At 47.6% G+C, this 23,351-nt stretch overlaps 1 protein-coding gene across 1 annotated transcript in view; it reads left to right on the top strand.

Moving 5' to 3' along the window:
* Positions 1-18,840, top strand: part of inpp5kb (inositol polyphosphate-5-phosphatase Kb) — a 34,973-nt gene extending 16,133 nt beyond the window's left edge. The window contains exons 9-13 of the mRNA XM_064971063.1: positions 12,915-13,140; positions 13,215-13,352; positions 15,059-15,139; positions 15,259-15,363; positions 18,754-18,840. Coding sequence (XP_064827135.1) covers positions 12,915-13,140; positions 13,215-13,352; positions 15,059-15,139; positions 15,259-15,363; positions 18,754-18,822 — 619 coding nt within the window. The 3' untranslated portion in view covers positions 18,823-18,840. The remainder of the gene's footprint in view (positions 1-12,914; positions 13,141-13,214; positions 13,353-15,058; positions 15,140-15,258; positions 15,364-18,753) is intronic.
* Positions 18,841-23,351: the final 4,511 nt, after the last annotated feature.

Raw genomic sequence — 23,351 nt, 5'->3', positions numbered from 1 at the left:
AGGAAGTGTTGTAGCCATTGAGTTATACTGAGCTTTATGTGGAGGTTTCCATCTCGGCACCAACATTATTTTGGACGCCAGTCAGTCCAAACAACCATACTCGTTTTTGGGGAACTGTGCGAATCAGTGAAGAGTCATCATCCAACAATAGTATATTGGGAAAAAAGGGAATGGTAGCACCATTTACACTGGACACAGACCTGGCAACCTGTGACCAGGAGGTCTTCACACTGGACACAGACCTGGCAACCTGTGACCAGGAGGTCTTCACACTGGACACAGACCTGGCAACCTGTGACCAGGAGGTCTTCACACTGGACACAGACTGGCAACCTGTGACCAGGAGGCACACTGGACACAGAGACCTGGCACCTGTGACCAGGAGGTCTTCACATTGGGGCAGTCCCACCTGTGACCAGGAGGTCTTCACACTGGACACAGACCTGGCAACCTGTGACCAGGAGGTCTTCACACTGGACACAGACCTGGCAACCTGTGACCAAGAGGTCTTCACACTGGACACAGACCTGGCAACCTGTGACCAGGAGGTCTTCACACTGGACACAGACCTGGCAACCTGTGACCAAGAGGTCTTCACACTGGACACAGACCTGGCAACCTGTGACCAGGAGGTCTTCACACTGGACACAGACCTGGCAACCTGTGACCAAGAGGTCTTCACACTAGACACAGACCTGGCAACCTGTGACCAGGAGGTCTTCACACTGGACACAGACCTGGCAACCTGTGACCAGGAGATCTTCACACTGGACACAGACCTGGCAACCTGTGACCAGGAGGTCTTCACACTGGACACAGACCTGGCAACCTGTGACCAGGAGGTCTTCACACTGGACACAGACCTGGCAACCTGTGACCAAGAGGTCTTCACACTGGACACAGACCTGGCAACCTGTGACCAGGAGGTCTTCACACTGGACACAGACCTGGCAACCTGTGACCAGGAGGTCTTCACATTGGGGCATTCCCACATCATGTGACCAGGAGGTCTTCACATTGGGGCATTCCCACATCATGTGACCAGGAGGGTCTTCACACTGGGGCAGTCCCACATCATGTGACCAGGAGGTTTTCACATTGGGACAGTCCCACATCATGTGACCAGGAGGGTCTTCACACTGGGGCAGTCCCACATCATGTGACCAGGAGGTATTAACACTGGGGCAGTCCCACATCATGTGACCAGGTGCCAGTCCCACATCATGTGACCAGGTGCCAGTCCCATATCATGTGACCAGGTGCTAGTCCCATATCATGTGACCAGGTGCTAGTCCCACATCATGTGACCAGGTGCCAGTCCCACATCATGTGACCTGGTGCCATTCCCACATCATGTGACCAGGTGCCATTCCCACATCATGTGACCAGGAGGTCTTCACACTGGGGCAGTCCCACATCATGTGACCAGGTGCTAGTCCCACATCATGTGACCAGGTGCCAGTCCCACATCATGTGACCAGGAGGTCTTCACACTGGGGCAGTCCCACATCATGTGACCAGGTGTCAGTCCCACATCATGTGACCAGGTGCCAGTCCCACATCATGTGACCAGGAGGTCTTCACACTGGGGCAGTCCCACATCATGTGACCAGGTGATATTCCCACATCATGTGACCAGGTGCCATTCCCACATCATGTGACCAGGTGCCATTCCCACATCATGTGACCAGGAGGTCTTCACACTGGGGCAGTCCCACATCATGTGACCAGGTGCCAGTTCCACATCATGTGACCAGGTGCCATTCCCACATCATGTGACCAGGTGCCATTCCCACATCATGTGACCAGTTGCCAGTCCCACATCATGTGACCAGGTGCCATTCCCACATCATGTGACCAGGTGCCATTCCCACATCATGTGACCAGGAGGTCTTCACACTGGGGCAGTCCCACATCATGTGACCAGGTGCCATTCCCACATCATGTGACCAGGTGCCAGTCCCACATCATGTGACCAGGTGCCATTCCGACTTCATGTGACCAGGAGGTCTTCACACTGGGGCAGTCCCACATCATGTGACCAGGTGATATTCCCACATCATGTGACCAGGTGCCATTCCCACATCATGTGACCAGGTGCCATTCCCACATCATGTGACCAGGTGCCAGTTCCCACATCATGTGACCAGGTGCCATTCCCACATCATGTGACCAGGTGCCATTCCCACATCATGTGACCAGGAGGTCTTCACACTGGGGCAGTCCCACATCATGTGACCAGGTGCCATTCCCACATCATGTGACCAGGTGCCATTCCCACATCATGTGACCAGGAGGTCTTCACACTGGGGCAGTCCCACATCATGTGACCAGGTGCCATTCCCACATCATGTGACCAGGTGCCAGTCCCACATCATGTGACCAGGTGCCATTCCCACATCATGTGACCAGGTGCCATTCCCACATCATGTGACCAGGAGGTCTTCATGTGACAGGTGCTAGTCCCACATCATCTGACCAGGTGCCAGTCCCACATCATGTGACCAGGTGCCATTCCCACATCATGTGACCAGGTGCCAGTCCCACATCATGTGACCAGGTGCCATTTCCACTTCATGTGACCAGGAGGTCTTCCCACATCATGTGACCAGGTGCCAGTCCCACATCATGTGACCAGGTGCCATTCCCACATCATGTGACCAGGTGCCAGTCCCACATCATGTGACCAGGTGCCATTCCCACATCATGTGACCAGGAGGTCTTCACACTGGGGCAGTCCCACATCATGTGACCAGGTGCCATTCCCACATCATGTGACCAGGTGCCAGTCCCACATCATGTGACCAGGTGCCATTCCCACTTCATGTGACCAGGAGGTCTTCACACTGGGGCAGTCCCACATCATGTGACCAGGTGATATTCCCACATCATGTGACCAGGTGCCATTCCCACATCATGTGACCAGGTGCCATTCCCACATCATTTGACCAGGAGGTCTTCACACTGGGGCAGTCCCACATCATGTGACCAGGTGCCATTCCCACATCATGTGACCAGGTGCCATTCCCACATCATGTGACCAGGAGGTCTTCACACTGGGGCAGTCCCACATCATGTGACCAGGTGATATTCCCACATCATGTGACCAGGTGCCAGTCCCACATCATGTGACCAGGTGATATTCCCACATCATGTGACCAGGTGCCAGTCCCACATCATGTGACCAGGTGATATTCCCACATCATGTGACCAGGTGATATTCCCACATCATGTGACCAGATATTCCCACATCATGTGACCAGGTGATATTCCCACATCATGTGACCAGGTGATATTCCCACATCATGTGACCATATTCCCACATCATGTGACCAGGTGATATTCCCACATCATGTAAGTTCCAATATGTATTTATAAACACAACAGACCGTTTGGAGTAGCAGAACATTTAATTTGGCAGAGTTTCCGTGGAGTCAAATAAAATCTGGGAATTAAGTTGCAGTGTATTAGTTGATGATTCAAATTGAGATACTGTTCCAGGCTCTTTTATAATCTGTATTCTGTTGGTAGTCTTTAAGATCTATATTCCATACAGTTACTATTCCTGACCCAGTTACTGATCCTAATGCCGCTTGTCCCTGACCCTAACCCCACCCCAACCATTCCCTTCCCTGACAGACAGAGATGCCCTCTCTGTCCTACCGTTCCAGCCTGCTGTCCTCTGGGTAGAGGGTACACACCTACCTTAACCCCCACCTGCCTGACCACTGTGTCAGTGAACACATCTAGAATGCTGGTACAACCACAGTACAATTAAACAAGCCTCCTACCCCACCCGTCCCTGACCTTAACCCCTGACCCTAACTCGTGGCACCCTGTGTACCAGTGGAACACCGTCCCAGACCTTAACCCCTGACCCTAACCCTTGGCACCCTGTGTACCAGTGGAACACCGTCCCAGACCTTAACCCCTGACCCTAACCCTTGGCACCCTGTGTACCAGTGGAACACCGTCCCAGACCTTAACCCCTGACCCTAACCCGTGGCACCCTGTGTACCAGCAGAACACCGTCCCAGACCTTAACCCCTGACCCTAACCCTTGGCACCCTGTGTACCAGCGGAACACCGTCCCAGACCTTAACCCCTGACCCTAACCCTTGGCACCCTGTGTACCAGTGGAACACCATCCCAGACCTTAACCCCTGACCCTAACCTGTGGCACCCTGTGTACCAGTGGAACACCGTCCCAGACCTTAACCCCTGACCCTAACCCGTGGCACCCTGTGTACCAGCAGAACACCGTCCCAGACCTTAACCCCTGACCCTAACCCTTGGCACCCTGTGTACCAGCGGAACACCGTCCCAGACCTTAACCCCTGACCCTAACCCTTGGCACCCTGTGTACCAGTGGAACACCATCCCAGACCTTAACCCCTGACCCTAACCCGTGGCACCCTGTGTACCAGCAGAACACCGTCCCAGACCTTAACCCCTGACCCTAACCCGTGGCACCCTGTGTACCAGTGGAACACCGTCCCAGACCTTAACCCCTGACCCTAACCCTTGGCACCCTGTGTACCAGTGGAACACCGTCCCAGACCTTAACCCCTGACCCTAACCCTTGGCACCCTGTGTACCAGTGGAACACCGTCCCAGACCTTAACCCCTGACCCTAACCCGTGGCACCCTGTGTGTCCCAGCAGAAGGCCATCCCTCTAACCATGTACTGCCCGACCCCTCCAACAGTGCTCCACCACTCTTCCTCTACCCCACAATGTGGATGTCTTGAGAACTCTACCTCACAAGGTGGGTGTGTTGAGAACTCTACCTCACAAGGTGGGTGTGTTGAGAACTCTACCTCACAAGGTGGGTGTGTTGAGAACTCTACCTCACAAGGTGGGTGTGTTGAGAACTCTACCTCACAAGGTGGGTGTGTTGAGAACTCTACCTCACAAGGTGGGTGTTGAGAATTTATATAGAATTTATATTTTTGATCAGTGTATTTAATCAGGCAATGTCAAGTGAGACCATGGTTTAATTTCAATGGTTCCCCTAAGACCGCAAAGCAAAATATATAAAAATGAGAGGTACATTACATTGGAACATCACAGCATTAGAACCTAGTTACTAAATCAATCAATCAAAACAATTGCACACCTCAGTGAACTAATTTATCATCAAAGTTTTTAAATGCCCAAGTGGCACCAGGGAATCAAAATGCAATGAATTTTGTAATTGACTCCAAAAATGTGGAGCATGAAAACTGAAAGCAGATTTAACTCATTCCGTGGAGATCCGAGGAATTTGAAGAGCTCATCAACCCCGTGAAAGGGTTTGGTATCTCATTATTTTATACTAACAATGAAGTTTAGTCAATTGGAAGCTTTGTAAACAAAAAGGAAGTTATTAATTGATCTACAGGACTTTAATGAGGACCAACCAGCCTTTTGATACAGGATCCAGTAGTGAGTATTAAAACTGTCACCTGTGATAAAGCGAAGGGCGCTATATGGTAGACAGCATCCAAAGGGTTACGAGTAGTGGCTGTTACATTCTGGTAAATGGTGTCACCATAATCAAGACCTGGTAGGAAAGTTGACTGTACAATCTGCTTCTTGCTGTTTCAGGGAGAGGCCAGATCTATTTCTAAAAAAGGAAGCCCACTTTAAATCTTAGCTCTTTAACTAACTCATCTGTATGTTTTTTTAAATATGAAGTCCTTGTCAATCCCAATGCCTAGATATCTGTATGTGGGGACTCGATCAATGGAAGAACCATCCAATAATAAATATTTAGTCCATCTGAAACATTCTTGCGAGTACTAGAGAATATCATGTATTTAGTTTTGATCACATTTAAGTACAAGTTTTAAATCAAACAGAGCTTTCTGTCAGGTAACAAGGTCAGATTGTAGCTGTAACATAGCCTGCTCAACAGTTGGGGCAATGGACAACATAACAATCGGAGTCTGTTTCAAACAGATCATCATAGTCCCTGTGCCCAAGAAAGCGAGGGTAACCTGCATAGATTATCACGACTCAGGATATGACCCAGATGCATAGTACAGTTCTCAGACGATTTATTTGAAAAACGGGGCAGGCAAAGGGCAAGTCGGGGGCAGGCAGAGGTTTGTGTTCAGGTCAGAGGTACAGGATGGCAGGCAGGCTCGGGGTCAGGGCAGGAAGGCGGGAGAGAGACCTGACAAGACACGGCAAACTGGCAACAGACAAACAGAGAACACAGGTATAAATACACAGAGGATAATGGGAAGATGGGCGATACCTGGAGGGGGGTGGAGACAGGCACAAAGACAAGTGAAACAGATCAGGCTGTGACAGTACCCCTCCGCCCCCTCTAGGATGCCAGCGATAGAACTCATCGATGAGGCCTGGATCCAGGATATCCCTGGCGGGTACCCAGCACTTCTCCTCTGGGCCATAACCTTCCCAGTCAACCAGGTACTGGAATCCCCTGCCCCGCGGCCGCACCTTCAGGAGGCACCTCACCGGTTGGCCGTCGATGAAACGCGGGAGAGGGGTGGGCCTGGAAACAGGAGACAAAGGGCTGTGAGACATAGGCTTAATCCTAGACACATGAAAAGTGGGATGTATACAGAGGGTACGGGGAAACAGAAGATGAATAGCAGATGGGCTAAGGATCTTGGAGATGGGGGAGATAGTTTGCGGGACTCTACCCGGAGGGGCAGATCCCGAGCAGACAGCCGTACCCTCTGTCCTCTGCCCGAGACGACAATGGGGAGCTGGGTTCCGGTGTCATTGATACCTGGAGGTGGTCTTGAGAAGAGCTCTCTTCCATGTATGGTGACAGCGGCTGACGAACATCTGGGCGTATGCTGACCTCTTCCTCTTGCTTCGTGAAGAGCAGGGGTTGATATCCCAGGGAGCACTCAAAAGGTGAGAGACCAGTGACTGAGCAAGGGATGGTGTGGCGAGTGTACTCTACCCACACGAGCTGCTGGCTCCAGGTGGTGGGATTGGCAGGGACCAGGCTGCGAAGAGTCGTCTCCAGGTCCTGACTCAGCCCGACTGGCCGTTAGACTGAGGCTGGAACCCGAGGACAGGTTGGCTAATGACCCAATGAGCATGCAGAACACCTTTCAGAACTGGGACGAGAACTCAGGACCCCGGTCAGAGACCATATCCACTGGAAGTCCATGGATCCGGAAAACATGCTGCTGCATGAGCTGGGCCATCTCCTTGGCTGAGCTTGGGGAGAGGAATGAAGTGGGTGGCTTTGGAAAACTGGTCTACCACGGCAAGGATAACCGTGTTGCCATTAGACGGGGGGAGAGCAGTGACGAAGTCCATGGATATATTTGACCAGGGACGGTGAGTCACGGGAAGTGGTTGAAGGAGGCCAGACGGAGCTTTCAGAGGAGTCTTATTCTGGGCACACGGTGCAAGCATCAACGAACGTGGAGACGTCAGGAACCAAGGTGGGCCACCAAAAACATTGTCATACAAAGGCCAGAGTCCGACTGAAGCCAGGATGGCAGGCCAGTCGAGAGGAATGAGCCCATTCCAGAACCGAGGAATAGGCAGAGTCTGGCACAAACATCCGGTTAGCCCCCCGTTCTGCCCCCTCTAACCAGTGCCTCCACACTTCCATCGCCATCTTCACCTCCAGAAGTTACCAGTTACCCCAATCGTAATTCCTCTCTGTGGGGTTGAGACAATCAGAGAGGAAAGCACAAGGATGCAGATTTTGGTCTTGGGATGAACCCACTCTGACATCCGAGCCCTCCACCACGAACTGCCGGGACGGATCTGGATGGATTAGGATGGGGGCGGTCGTGAATTGAGTTTGAGGTCCAACAAGCCTGGTCTGCAGCTGGAGACCACTTAAACGGGACCTTGGGAGAGGTGAGTGCTGACAGGGAGGAAGCCCGGGTGCTGTAGCCACGAATGAACCAGCTGTAGAATTTGTCAGGAAGCGTTGCAGCTGTACTCTGGGTTCTGGCCCATCATCCAACGCTCTCACCTTTTCAGGATCCATCTGGATGTTGCCTGCAGCTATGATGTATTCCAGGAAGGAAATGGTGGAGCGATGGAGTTCGCATTTTTACACTTTGACGTACAGCTGGTTCTCCAGAAGAGAATGTTGGACTTGTCTGACATGGAGGACATGTTCTTGAGCCAAGTGGGAAAACAGGTAGACGATGTCATCAAGGTAGACGAATACGAACCGGTTCAACATGTCCCAGAGAACGTTGTTTACCAGGGCCTGGAACACAGCAGGAGTGTTGGTCAGTCTGAACGGCATCAGCAGGTATTTGTATTGCCCGCTAGCTGTGTGAAAGGCGGTCTTCCACTCAGATCAGGGTGTGACTCTATTTCATTGTCGGTTAAAAACCTCTTTTGGCTGAGATCCCGTTAACAGGATGATATGACAACAGCCAGTGAAAGTGCAGGGCGCCAAATTCAAAACAACAGAAATCTCATAATTAAAATTCCTCAAACATACATGTATCTTATACCGTTTTAAAGGTTTCCGATTTCAAATAGGCTTCAGGCCGAAAGCACCACAAACGATTATGTTAGGTCACCACCAAGCCACAGAAAAACACAGCGTTACATCGGACAAAAACGTCAAAAAGTTATATTACAGGTCGAAGAAACATTTCAAACTAAGTACAGAATCAATCACAGTAGAAGCCTCATTCAAATTTCTATAGACAGGTTACATCTAGTGGAAGCCCTAGGAAGTGCAACGTCATTCATATCTCAAGGGATTTCAACGGGAACTGTGTTGAATATATACCAACCTCAGATTTCTCACTTCCTGTTTTGATTTCTCCTCAGATTTTTACCTGCCATATGAGTTCTGTTAAACTCACAGACATCATTCAAACAGTTTTAGAAAGAGTGTTTCCTATCCAATACTAATAATAATATGCATATATTAGCAACTGAGACTGAGGAGCTGGCCGTTTACAATGGGCACCTTTTCTTCCAAGCTACTCAATACTGCCCCTGCAGCCATAAGAAGTTAAAGTCTTGTAAATAAGCATTTACACCTGTACAATTTGATTTGATTTGCATACAGATTAATTTTATACATTTTAACAGATCGACCAATGTTATTTATATCAATATTAAAGTGAACAGGCCCCAGTGCAAACCCCTGCGGTACACCTTTTGCAAAATTCAGAAAACTAGATTTAACACCATGAGAGATCACACATTGAGTCCTGTCTGACAGATAATTGTCAAACCACTTGCAGAAGAAGACTGATCCAAGCCCATTTCAGTCAACCTTTGAATGAGAATGTGAGGGTCAGTGGTATCGGAGGCCTTGGAAACGTCTATAAATTAAGACAGCACAATGATTTTTATGATCTAAGCAGCTTAACGTCTAAAACATAGCAGCTGAAATGATGTTCAGGTCTAAAAGCAGGCTGGTGAACATTAAGAACAGAGTGAGAAGTTAAAAAAGTTCTTAGCTGACAGTTAGTCAGGGATTCTAAAACTTTGGAAAGGCAAGCTAACTTGGACTGGTACTTTTCAAAGTCAGAAATATCTCCTTCTCCACCCCATAGGCAGGTAGTCTGGCGAGTAGGAGCGTTTGGCCAGTAACCCAAAGGTTGCTTGGAAATTGGACATTAGTTATCTGAGTCAGAAGAATCTCCTCCTTTATGTCGGGGGAGGATGTGTCGCTTTCCAGATCGTAAGTCAAAATATAGGTCAGTGATTCTGCAGTAAGTGGGGCAGAAAGCAGAAGGGATCAAGTGAATCAGCTCCTATGGTTTAATTAACATCAATCTGTACTGGAGTTAGAAGTGAATCAGCTCCTATGGTTTAATTAACATCAATCTGTACTGGAGTTAGAAGTGAATCAAGTGAATCAGCTCCTAAGGTTTAATTAACATCAATCTGTACTGGAGTTAGAAGTGAATCAAGTGAATTAGCTCCTATGGTTTAATTAACATCAATCTGTACTGGAGTTAGAAGTGAATCAGCTCCTATGGTTTAATTAACATCAATCTGTACTGGAGTTAGAAGTGAATCAAGTGAATCAGCTCCTATGGTTTTATACTGCAGTTAGAAGTGAATCAAGTGAATCAGCTCCTATGGTTTTATACTGCAGTTAGAAGTGAATCAAGTGAATCAGCTCCTATGGTTTAAATAACATCAATCTGTACTGGAGTTAGAAGTGAATCAAGTGAATCAGCTCCTATGGTTTTATACTGCAGTTAGAAGTGAATCAAGTGAATCAGCTCCTATGGTTTTATACTGCAGTTAGAAGTGAATCAAGTGAATCAGCTCCTATGGTTTAATACTGCAGTTAAAAGTGAATCAAGTGAATCAGCTCCTATGGTTTTATACTGCAGTTAGAAGTGAATCAGCTCCTATGGTTTTGTACTGCAGTAAGAAGTGAATCAAGTGAATCAACTCCTATGGATTTTTTTTAACATCAATATTTATCAAAGCACTTAGTACATCACAGACATCAAAGGGTTGAAAATAAAGTCTGTTGGTCTATCATCCTCTACAATCTGTTCTGATGTGACTGAAGGACTCCCTCTAGTGGGATGAGATCATTTTCAGAGATGATCCTTTAAAACAGTTTGCCGGCTGAAGCAAAATGGTGAGCACCAAAAATGTAATTTAGTCTAGAATGGGACCAGAGGCTGTCAGAACCTGCTGGGGTAACGAGGGGGTGGAGTCATTTAGTCTAGAATGGGGCCAGAGGCTGTCAGAACCTGCTGGGGTAGCGAGGGGGTGGAGTCATTTAGTCTAGAATGGGACCAGAGGCTGTCAGAACCTGCTGGGGTAACGAGGGGGTGGAGTCATTTAGTCTAGAATGGGACCAGAGGCTGTCAGAACCTGATGGGGTAACGAGGGGGTGGAGTCATTTAGTCTAGAATGGGACCAGAGGCTGTCAGAACCTGCTGGGGTAACGAGGGGGTGGAGTCATTTAGTCTAGAATGGGACCAGAGGCTGTCAGAACCTGCTGGGGTAACGAGGGGGTGGAGTCATTTAGTCATTTAGTCTAGAATGGGGCCAGAGGCTGTCAGAACCTGCTGGGGTAACGAGGGGGTGGAGTCATTTAGTCTAGAATGGGACCAGAGGATGTCAACACCTGATGGGGTAACGAGGGGGTGGAGTCATTTAGTCTAGAATGGGACCAGAGGCTGTCAACACCTGATGGGGTAACGAGGGGGTGGAGTCATTTAGTCTAGAATGGGACCAGAGGCTGTCAGAACCTGCTGGGGTAACGAGGGGGTGGAGTCATTTAGTCTAGAATGGGGCCAGAGGCTGTCAGAACCTGCTGGGGTAACGAGGGGGTGGAGTCATTTAGTCTAGAATGGGACCAGAGGCTGTCAGAACCTGCTGGGGTAGCGAGGGGGTGGAGTTTTGTTTTAAAGATTTGACCATTTCCTCAGAATTTTGCTAGATTACCACAATTCAAGAAACATGTTGATTTCATTTTTTTCCTCAAATGTCTGAAGGACTGCCATGCGGACGTAGAATCGGGCTGTCTCGCCTTAGTACAACATTTCCTTCCTGTAATTTCACAGACAATTTATACGTGAACCTTAGATCTGTCTAGTCTTTTGTATGGCACATGTTCATCTGCAACAGTGTCAAACAGGAATACAACACCATTAAGAGCCTAATTTGAGTCACTGATTGTTGACACGACCCCCCAGTCACTCAAACCCAGCTCAGACCAATAATATGTAATTCCTCAAATGTATCTTTATAGTAATGTGTGAGTGAGATTTAGGTAGTTTAATATCTCTTATACCGGCAATCGGCCAATGGTCCCTGAACTCATTGGCAAATATCCCCAATTGGCTGTAAATTGATGAGGGGCATTTGAACAATATTTAATGGAGAAGATGCTTCAGGGTGTTTGAAGTTGGGGAGAATTGGTTTAGTTATCAACTGAGTTACATTTAGCTCAACACAAATATCTTTCCGCACATCAGATCCTGGCATCAACCAATATAGATAAAGAACCACCACTATCAGTCATTCAGATTAAGCATAGTTAGACATCAGGTCAGACAATTTGCTAAGAGCATATGTTGAGGCTGAGGGAGGACAGCCCCTTCACCTCCCCAGCCCCTTCACCCCCCCAGCCCCTTCACCCCCCCAGCCCCTTCACCCCCCCAGCCCCTTCACCCCCCAGCCCCTTCACCCCCCGTCCTCTTCACCCCCAAGCCTCTTCACCCCCATCCCTTTCCCACCCCCGTCCCCTTCACCCCCAGCCCCTTCACCCCCCCAAGCCCCTTCACCCCCATCCCCCCAGCCCCTTCACCCCCCAGCCCCTTCACCCCCCAGCCACTTCATTCATCATCCTCCCAGCCCCTTCACCCCCCAGCCCCTTCCCCCCAGCCCCTTCATCCCCCCAGCCCCTTCATCCCCCAGCCCCTTCACCCCCCAGCCCCTTCACCCCCCGTCCTCTTCACCCCCAGCCTCTTCACCCCCATCCCTTTCACCCCCGTCCCTTCACCCCCCAGCCCCTTCACCACCCCCAAGCCCCTTCACCCCCATCCCTTTCACCCCCCGTCCTCTTCACCCCCAGCCCCTTCACCCCCCAGCCCCTTCACCCCCAGCCCCTTCACCCCCCAGCCCCTTCACCCCCCGTCCCCCCCACCACCCCCCCTTCAGCCCCTTCACCCCCCAGCCCCTCACCCCCCGTCCTCTTCCCCCAGCCTCTTCACCACCCCCAAGCCCCTTCATCCCCCAGCCCCTTCACCCCCCCCCCCTCTTCACCCCCCCGTCCCTCACCCCAGCCCCTTCACCCCCCAGCCCCTTCACCCCCAAGCCTCCCTTCAGCCCCAGTCCTCTTCACCCCCAAAGCCCCAGAACTTAGTGAGTAGAGTCTGATCACTGTAACGAGAGAGAGGGAGAGAGAGATTAAACTCTCTGAGTCTCCTTATCCCATAGTGACATCACTTCCTGTATTCTTTGATTGGCCAGTGGTAAGAAGAGGAAGCCAGCATGGACCGATCGCATTCTGTGGCGCATCAAACCCAAATCTCCGCCCCCTGAGGATGACGAGGAGGAGAGGGCGTCGACCTCCACACAGCACTCGGATGACGGACAGGAGGAGTATCCAATCAAAGTGCTCCAGGACACCTACACCTGCGACCCCAGCTACGGGGTCAGCGACCACAAACCTGTCATAGGAATCTTTAACTTGGAGGTAGGAACACACACAGATACACACCGAGACACACACAGAGAGAGACACACATAACCCCTGTCCTCTCCCTGTAGATGAGGAAGCGTTGTGACAGTGCGCTGGTCAGTGTGTGTCCAGAGGGTCAGTGGAGCGCTGACCAGGATGCTGTGCTGTCTTACACCATCCTTGAAGACTTCATGTCCTCTACCTGGGACTGGGTAGGACTTTACAAGGTGAGGACGAAGGAAAGAATTAGTGTGGGAGACATTGAGGAGTAAGAGAGAGAGAGGTGGGGGAGAGAGAGAGAGAGGGAGGTGGGGGGAGAGACAGGTGGGGGAGAGAGAGAGAGGTGGAGTTGGTGGAGCGAGTGGGAGAGAGATAGAGAGAGAGAGAGAGGTGGGGGAGAGAGAGAGGTGGAGGAGGTGGAGCGAGTGGGAGAGAGATAGAGAGAGAGGTGGGGGAGAGAGAGAGAGGTGGAGGAGGTGGAGCAAGTGGGAGAGAGATAGAGAGGTGGGGGAGAGAGAGAGAGAGAGAGGTGGAGGAGGTGGAGCGAGTGGGAGAGAGATAGAGAGGTGGGGGAGAGAGAGAGAGAGGGAGGTGGGGGGAGAGACAGGTGGGGGAGAGAGAGAGAGGTGGAGGAGGTGGAGCGAGTGGGAGAGAGATAGAGAGGTGGGGGGGAGAGAGAGAGAGGGAGGTGGGGGGAGAGACAGGTGGGGGTGAGAGAGAGAGGTGGAGGAGGTGGAGCGAGTGGGAGAGAGATAGAGAGAGAGAGAGAGAGAGAGAGAGGTGGGGGAGAGAGAGAGAGGTGGAGGAGGTGGAGCGAGTGGGAGAGAGATAGAGAGAGAGGTGGGGGAGAGAGAGAGAGGTGGAGGAGGTGGAACGAGTGGGAGAGAGATAGAGAGGTGGGGGAGAGAGAGAGAGAGGTGGAGGAGGGGGAGCGAGTGGGAGAGAGAGAGAGGTGGGTGAGAGAGAGAGAGAGGTGGAGCGAGTGGGAGAGAGATAAACAGACAGACAGACAGATTTGCTTTGTAAACATGTGAGGGACAGAAAGGTCTGATGGACACCATCCTATCTTTCATGCTCTGATGTTTCTGATCTGTAAACGTGTGTGTGTGTGTGTGTGTGTGTGTGTGTGTGTGTGTGTGTGTGTGTGTGTGTGTGTGTGTGTGTGTGTGTGTGTGTGTGTGTGTGTGTGTGTGTGTGTGTGTGTGTGTGTGTGTTTGTGTGTGTGTGAGGTATGAACTGTTTATGTGTTTCTACCTCTGCAGTTGTGTGTGTGTGTGTATGTGTGTTTGGTATGAACTGTGTGTGTGTGTGTGTGTGTGTGTGTGTGTGTGTGTGTGTGTGTGTGTGTGTGTGTGTGTGTGTGTGTGTGTGTGTGTGTGTGTGTGTGTGTGTGTGTGTGTGTGTGTGTGTGTGTGTGTGTGTGGTATGAACTGTTTATGTGTTTCTACCTCTGCAGTTGTGTGTGTGTGTGTATGTGTGTTTGGTATGAACTGTGTGTGTGTCAGTGTGTGTGTGTTTGGTATGAACTGTGTGTGTGTGTGTGTGTGTGTGTGTGTGTGTGTGTGTGTGTGTGTGTGTGTGTGTGTGTGTGTGTGTGTGTGTTTGTGTGTGTGTGTGTGTGTTTGGTATGAACTGTGTGTGTGTCTGTGTGTGTGTGTTTGGTATGAACTGTGTGTGTGTGTGTGTGTGTGTGTGTGTGTGTGTGTGTGTGTGTGTGTGTGTGTGTGTGTGTGTGTGTGTGTGTGTGTGTGTGTGTGTGTGTGTGTGTGTGTGTGTGTGTGTGCGTGCGTGCGTGCGTGTATGAACTGTGTGTGTGTGTGTGTGTGTGTGTGTGTGTGTGTTTGTGTGTGTGTGAGGTATGAACTGTTTATGTGTTTCTCCCTCTCCAGGTGTGTGTGAGGTATGAACTGTGTGTGTATTTCTCCCTCTGCAGGTGGGTTTTAAGACTGCGTCGGACTACGCTACCTTCGTCTGGGTCAAAGGTGAACTAGCAGAGGTCAACGAGGTCATGCAGGTACAGAATAAAGTGTGTTATTGAATATTGTTCAGGATATTGTCTCAAGTCCCAATGTCCTGTATTAACATATGTGTGTGTGTGTGTGTGTGTGCGTGCGTGCGTGCGTGTGTGTGTAGGTGTGTGTGAATAAGGATGACGTCCCACTAGTGGCAGGAGAGTATGTTCTGGGCTACTACAGTTACAACATGCAGAGCATCGTAGGATTCAGCCACAACTTCCAGGTGAGTCATTCTGGGTTTTAAACCCTCAGGCTATTGGCAATCATTCACATATCTGGCACTAATACCTGTGGTTTCTCCCTCAGAGAATCGATTGAGATATTTTCTTGAATTTCTTATTTGGTTGTAGTGGAGGCAGTGCATCTCTTTCTCTACCTCCCCTGTCGTCCGGCAAACAGATAGACACTCCTCTTTGGGCGGAGTCTGTTTGAGTCTCCCTTTTTCTATAGCCAATTGGTGGTCGCTGAGGCTGTGTTTGGTCGGGATCTTTCTCTGTTTTGTATCTCTGACAGATATTATGCCAGTTTGTATTCTCTTTTCAGGCCAAATAGCAAATCTAGTTTATTCTGTGTTTGTTTCATTTCCCCAATTTGTCAAATACGAGGTTTTAATTTCTGTGGTTGATTTCCTTGTGTGTTTGGATAATAGTTGTTTAGTGTTTTTAACAGCTGACATAGGGGACTCTTTTCAGGGTTCAGCTCTTGGGCTCTGAATTGTAAGGATGTTTTAGGGCTTAATGTCCTTTTCTTTAATATTTACAATTAAATTAAAATCTTCAGAGTTCCGCTCTGCATGCATTATTTGGTGCTTTCTTTTGTATATTTAGGATAATTCTGCAGAATTCTGTATGTAGACTTTTTTCTCCCAATGCGTAAATAAAGATTGGACCCCAATTTATTTTTTTAGATTATTTTTATGGACTAAAATGATTTTCTTTTCTTTTAGCCCTGCCAGGTCAAATCCACCTGATTTGTGACTCAGCAGCTGGATTTGGTCTTATGTAGCAACATTTGAAATTGTGTTTTTACAGTGGTTAAAAGTAGAGACTCAGAGCTAGAAAGTGGTATATCATACACTGTATTTGAGGAACAATGGGAAAGTAATTCTGCCATGAAAGTTGATGAACTTGTAACCTCACTTTTGAGAAAATGGCCTTTGAATGTTTTGGTTTTTAATGAAGAGCTCTTTGTCTACACCCATTCAGCATGGTTCACACCCTCTTAAGTGTTTAGCCCCGCCCATTCAGTATCGTTCACACCCTCTTAAGCTTTAGCCCCGACCATCTCGTTTCCCTCTCAGAGCGTTCGGAGCACACAGTTGACTCCCTAGCCCGACCATCTCGTTTCCCTCTCAGAGCGTTCGGAGCACACAGTTGACTCCCTAGCCCCGACCATCTCGTTTCACTCGTTCAGAGCGTTTCCCTTCGGAGCACACAGTTGACTCCCTAGCCCCGACCATCTCGTTTCCCTCTCAGAGCGTTCGGAGCACACAGTTGACTCCCTAGCCCCGACCCATCTCGTTTCCTCTCTCAGAGCGTTCGGAGCACACAGTTGACTCCCTAGCCCCGCCCATCTCGTTTCACTCAGAGCGTTAGGAGCACACAGTTGACTCCCTAGCCCCGCCCATCTCGTTTCACTCTCAGAGCGTTCGGAGCACACAGTTGACTCCCTAGCCCCGCCCCGCCCATCTCGTTTCACTCTCAGAGCGTTCGGAGCACACAGTTGACTCCCTAGCCCCGCCCATCTCGTTTCACTCTCAGAGCGTTCGGAGCACACAGTTGACTCCCTAGCCCCGCCCATCTCGTTTCACTGTCAGAGCGTTCGGAGCACACAGTTGACTCCTTAGCCCCGCCCAACTCGTTTCACTCTCAGAGCGTTCAGAGCACACAGTTGACTCCCGAGCCCCGACCATCTCGTTTCTCTCTCAGAGCATTCAGAGCACACAGTTGACTCCCTGTCTGATGATTTGTTTACCTCTGGATAACATGAAAACAGCCTAACCAGCTCTGCTGGCAACAATTACATTACGCTTTTTTGTTGACGTTTACTGACAGCGGCCATATTCAATGGGTGTTGTGCATCTTTACCTTGAGACATGAACCTAGCTAGGTAAACAATGACCCTAGCTAGGTAAACAATGACCCTAGCTAGGTAAACAATGAACCTAGCTAGGTAAACACAGTTGAACCAGCCATCTCGTTTCGATCTCGTTTCCTCTCAGAGGTAAACAATGACTCCCTACCCGACCAGCTAGCTAGGACTAAATCTCGTTTCACTCTCAGAGCGTTCGGAGCACACAACCTAGCTAGCTTGGTAAACAATGAACCTAGCTAGGTAAACAATGAACCAGGCTAGGTAACCATCTCGTTTCCCTCTCAATGAACCTAGCTAGCTAGGTAAACAATGAACCTAGCTAGCTTGGTAAACAATGAACCTAGCTAGGTAAACAATGAACCTAGCTAGGTAAACAATGAACCAGGCTAGGTAAACAATGAACCTAGCTAGGTAAACAATGAACCTAGCTAGGTAAACAATGAACCAGGCTAGGTAAACAAAGTGTAAGATTACACGTGTCATGTAACGTTACCTAACGAACCAGCCAGACAACGTTAGCTAGTTAAACAATAATAAACATAGTGCCAAATCATGTCGTTACTCCCCTGCATGAATCTGCTGGTTGCTAACCAACCAGGTTCAATGCTAGCTAGCTAACATTAGGCTCTAACTAGCAAAGCAAATGGCTCTGGGATATGAATAATAACGTCATACACGTAACGTTAGCTAGGGAGCCAGCCAGCTAACGTTAGCTAGGGAGCCAGCCAGCTAACGTTAGCTAGGGAGCCAGCCAGCTAACGTTAGCTAGGGAGCCAGCCAGCTAACGTTAGCGTTCTCAGAGCGGAGCCAGCCAGCTAGCTAACAGTACACTTTAAGTACACTTTTGAAATGAAACCACTCTGTCAAAATGTGGTTTAGGGTTATGGGTAGTGACACCTCTAGCACTGAGAAGCAGTGACTGAGACCACTGCACCACTTAGACCCCTATGTGACGCTCGTAGCAACAGGACACACATCCTGCTGCTCTGATGTCACACTGTGGTATTTCACCCAGTAGATATGGGAGTTTATCACATTTGGGTTTGTTTTCAAATTCTTTGTGGGTCTGTGTAATCTGAGGGAAATATGTGTCTCTAATATGGTCATACATTTGGCAGGAGGTTAGGAAGTACAGCTCAGTTTCCACCTCATTTTGTGGGCAGAGTGCACAAAGCCTGTCTTCTCTTGAGAGCCAGGTCTCCCTACGCCGGCCTTTCTCAATAGCAAGGCTATGCTCACTGAGTCTGTACATGGTCAAAGCTTTCCTTAAGTTTATGTCAGTCACAGCGGTCAGGTATTCTGCCACTGTGTACTCTCTGTTTAGGGCCAAATAGCATTCTAGTTTTCTCTGTTTTTTTGTTAATTCTTACCAATGTGTCAAGTAATTATCTTTTTGTTTTGTCATTATTTGGTAGTGTCTAACTGTGTTTCTGTCTCTCTCTCTCTCTCTCTCTCTCTCTCTCTCTCTTTTCCTCTATTCTTTGGTCTCTTCTTCTCTCTAACCCCCCTCCCCATCTAGATTGTGGAGTCTAAGAGGGCAGTTATGGAGGGGATGGTTCCACAGGATGTCAACGGGTTGAACAAATAAACCCCACATTATCATAACACCTCATTGGCCACACACACACACACGCACGCACGCACGCACGCACGCACGCACACACACACACACACACACACACACACACACACACACACACACACACACACACACACACACACACACACACACACACACACACACACACACACACACACACACACACAAACACCTCTTTGGCCCTGACCCCTGTGCCCCGATGAGGGGTATACTGCATGGCAAGATCAATGAGTTGGCAGTTAACTTTTATAAACAATCAGAAATAACTATTGATTTGCTGGTTAATTAAGAACGCTAAACTGTTTAAACTGATTATGTGAGTCAATAAGACCATGCCCATTTCAAGCTTATCATTCTAAAAATAAAAGTTATTTCATAATATTTAGGCAAGACAGCTGGCTCTAATCCTGCTTTGTAGTATAGAGAGAGAGAACAGGTGGTAATATACCTGGGTTGAAGAGAGACAGAACAGGTGGTAATATACCTGGGTTGAAGAGAGAGAGACAGAACAGGTGGTAATATACCTGGGTTGAAGAGAGACAGAACAGGTGGTAATATACCTGGGTTGAAGAGAGACAGAACAGGTGGTAATATACCTGGGTTGAAGAGAGACAGAACAGGTGGTAATATACCTGGGTTGAAGAGAGACAGAACAGGTGGTAATATACCTGGGTTGAAGAGAGACAGAACAGGTGGTAATATACCTGGGTTGAAGAGAGACAGAACAGGTGGTAATATACCTGGGTTGAAGAGAGACAGAACAGGTGGTAATATACCTGGGTTGAAGAGAGACAGAACAGGTGGTAATATACCTGGGTTGAAGAGAGAGAGAACAGGTGGTAATATACCTGGGTTGAAGAGAGACAGAACAGGTGGTAATATACCTGGGTTGAAGAGAGACAGAACAGGTGGTAATATACCTGGGTTGAAGAGAGACAGAACAGGTGGTAATATACCTGGGTTGAAGAGAGAGACAGAACAGGTGGTAATATACCTGGGTTGAAGAGAGAGACAGAACAGGTGGTAATATACCTGGGTGGAAGAGAGAGACAGAACAGGTGGTAATATACCTGTGTTGAAGAGAGACAGAACAGGTGGTAATATACCTGGGTTGAAAGAGAGACAGAACAGGTGGTAATATCCCTGGGTTGAAGAGAGACAGAACAGGTGGTAATATACCTGGGTTGAAGAGAGACAGAACAGGTGGTAATATACCTGGGTTGAAGAGAGAGACAGAACAGGTGGTAATATACCTGGGTTGAAGAGAGACAGAACAGGTGGTAATATACCTGGGTTGAAGAGAGACAGAACAGGTGGTAATATACCTGGATGGAAAGAGAGAGACAGAACAGGTGGTAATATACCTGGGTTGAAAGAGAGACAGAACAGGTGGTAATATACCTGGGTTGAAGAGAGACAGAACAGGTGGTAATATACCTGGGGAAGAGAGAGACAGAACAGGTGGTAATATACCTGGGTTGAAGAGAGACAGAACAGGTGGTAATATACCTGGGTTGAAGAGAGACAGAACAGGTGGTAATATACCTGGGTTGAAGAGAGACAGAACAGGTGGTAATATACCTGGGTTGAAGAGAGACAGAACAGGTGGTAATATACCTGGGTTGAAGAGAGACAGAACAGGTGGTAATATACCTGGGTTGAAGAGAGACAGAACAGGTGGTAATATACCTGGGTTGAAGAGAGACAGAACAGGTGGTAATATACCTGGGTTGAAGAGAGACAGAACAGGTGGTAATATACCTGGGTTGAAGAGAGACAGAACAGGTGGTAATATACCTGGGTTGAAGAGAGACAGAACAGGTGGTAATATACCTGGGTTGAAGAGAGACAGAACAGGTGGTAATATACCTGGGTTGAAGAGAGACAGAACAGGTGGTAATATACTGGGTTGGACAGAACAGGTGTAATATACCTGGGTTGAAGAGAGACAGAACAGGTGGTAATATACCTGGGTTGAAGAGAGACAGAACAGGTGGTAATATACCTGGGTTGAAGAGAGACAGAACAGGTGGTAATATACCTGGGTTGAAGAGAGAGAGAACAGGTGGTAATATCCCTGGGTTGAAGAGAGACAGAACAGGTGGTAATATACCTGGGTGGAAGAGAGACAGAACAGGTGGTAATATACCTGGGTTGAAGAGAGACAGAACAGGTGGTAATATACCTGGGTTGACAGAACAGGTGGTGATATACCTGGGTGGAGAGAGACAGAACAGGTGGTAATATACCTGGGTTGAAGAGAGACAGAACAGGTGGTAATATACCTGGGTTGAAGAGAGACAGAACAGGTGGTAATATACCTGGGTGGAAGAGAGACAGAACAGGTGGTGAAGAGAGACAGAACAGGTGGTGATATACCTGGGTGGAAGAGAGTTTTATTCTCATTAAAATTATACATGGGTACATAAATCGACAATGAGACTTTCTAAATGAATAGCATATTTGAATATATTTGAATATGAATAGTATATTTGAATATGAATGAATAGTATATTTGAATATGAATAAATATTATTTTTGAAAATGACTGAATAGTATATTTGAATATATTTGAATATGAATGAATAGTATATTTGACTATGAATAAATAGTATATTTTAATATATTTGAATATGAATGAATAGTATATTTGAATATGAATGAATCGTATATTTGAATATGAATGAATAGTATATTTGCATATGAATGAATAGTATATTTGCATATGAATGAATAGTATATTTGAATATGCATTAATCGTATATTTGAATATGAATGAATAGTATATTTGAATGTCTATGAATATTTTAATCTGATGTGTTGTATTCTGTCTGTAATGTTTCCCTCTGTGATCACGGTGACTCCAGGATACTGTATGGGTCTTAAAGAATGAAACACAAAAAGCACAACTTATGTTCAAACACATGTTCAAAATGTCAGGATTAATGGCATTGTATAATTTGTTTGTTTATTTGTGTGTTTACTTGTGAGTGCCTATTTTTGCCACAACATTTGTCTGATTTGATAAGAGTCGGCAGGTATTGTACCTCTGGACTATACGTTGATGTTAATGCTATCATCATATAGAAGGTAGTCAAATTAAACCAAATCTAAAGTTTATTTGTCACGTGAGCTGGATACAACAGGTGTAGTAGACCTTACAGTGAAATGCTGAATACAACAGGTGTAGTAGACCTTACAGTGAAATGCTGAATACAACAGGTGTAGTAGACCTCACAGTGAAATGCTTAATACAACAGGTGTAGTAGACCCAGTGAAATGCTGAATAAAACAGTGAGTGAGAATGCTGAATACAACAGGTGTAGTAGACCTTACAGTGAAATGCTGAATACAACAGGTGTAGTAGACCTCACAGTGAAATGCTGAATACAACAGGTGTAGTAGACCTTACAGTGAAATGCTGAATACAACAGGTGTAGTAGACCTTACAGTGAAATGCTGAATACAACAGGTGTAGTAGACCTCACAGTGAAATGCTGAATACAACAGGTGTAGTAGACCTTACAGTGAAATGCTGAATACAACAGGTGTAGTAGACCTCACAGTGAAATGCTGAATACAACAGGTGTAGTAGACCTTACAGTGAAATGCTGAATACAACAGGTGTAGTAGACCTTACAGTGAAATGCTGAATACAACAGGTGTAGTAGACCTACAGTGAAATGCTGAATACAACAGGTGTAGTAGACCTTACAGTGAAATGCTGAATACAACAGGTGTAGTAGACCTCACAGTGAAATGCTGAATACAACAGGTGTAGTAGACCTTACAGTGAAATGCTGATACAACAGGTGTAGTAGACCTTACAGTGAAATGCTGAATACAACAGGTGTAGTAGACCTTACAGTGAAATGCTGAATACAACAGGTGTAGTAGACCTTACAGTGAAATGCTGAATACAACAGGTGTAGTAGACCTTACAGTGAAATGCTGAATACAACAGGTGTAGTAGACCTCACAGTGAAATGCTGAATACAACAGGTGTAGTAGACCTTACAGTGAAATGCTGAATAAAACAGGTGTAGTAGACCTTACAGTGAAATGCTGACTACAACAGGTGTAGTAGACCTCACAGTGAAATGCTGACTACAACAGGTGTAGTAGACCTCACAGTGAAATGCTGAATACAACAGGTGTAGTAGACCTCACAGTGAAATGCTGAATACAACAGGTGTAGTAGACCTCACAGTGAAATGCTGAATACAACAGGTGTCGTAGACCTCACAGTGAAATGCTGAATACAACAGGTGTAGTACACCTTACAGTGAAATGCTGAATACAACAGGTGTAGTAGACCTTACAGTGAAATGCTGAATACAACAGGTGTAGTAGACCTCACAGTGAAATGCTGAATACAACAGGTGTAGTACACCTTACAGTGAAATGCTGAATACAACAGGTGTAGTAGACCTCACAGTGAAATGCTGAATACAACAGGTGTAGCAGACCTCCCAGTGAAATGCTGAATACAACAGGTGTAGTAGACCTCCCAGTGA

Source organism: Oncorhynchus masou, chromosome 8 (assembly GCF_036934945.1).
Source record: "Oncorhynchus masou masou isolate Uvic2021 chromosome 8, UVic_Omas_1.1, whole genome shotgun sequence".
Lineage (NCBI taxonomy): Eukaryota > Metazoa > Chordata > Actinopteri > Salmoniformes > Salmonidae > Oncorhynchus > Oncorhynchus masou.
Note: the sequence above shows the minus strand (reverse complement) of the source record. Positions and strands in the feature narration are given on the sequence as shown.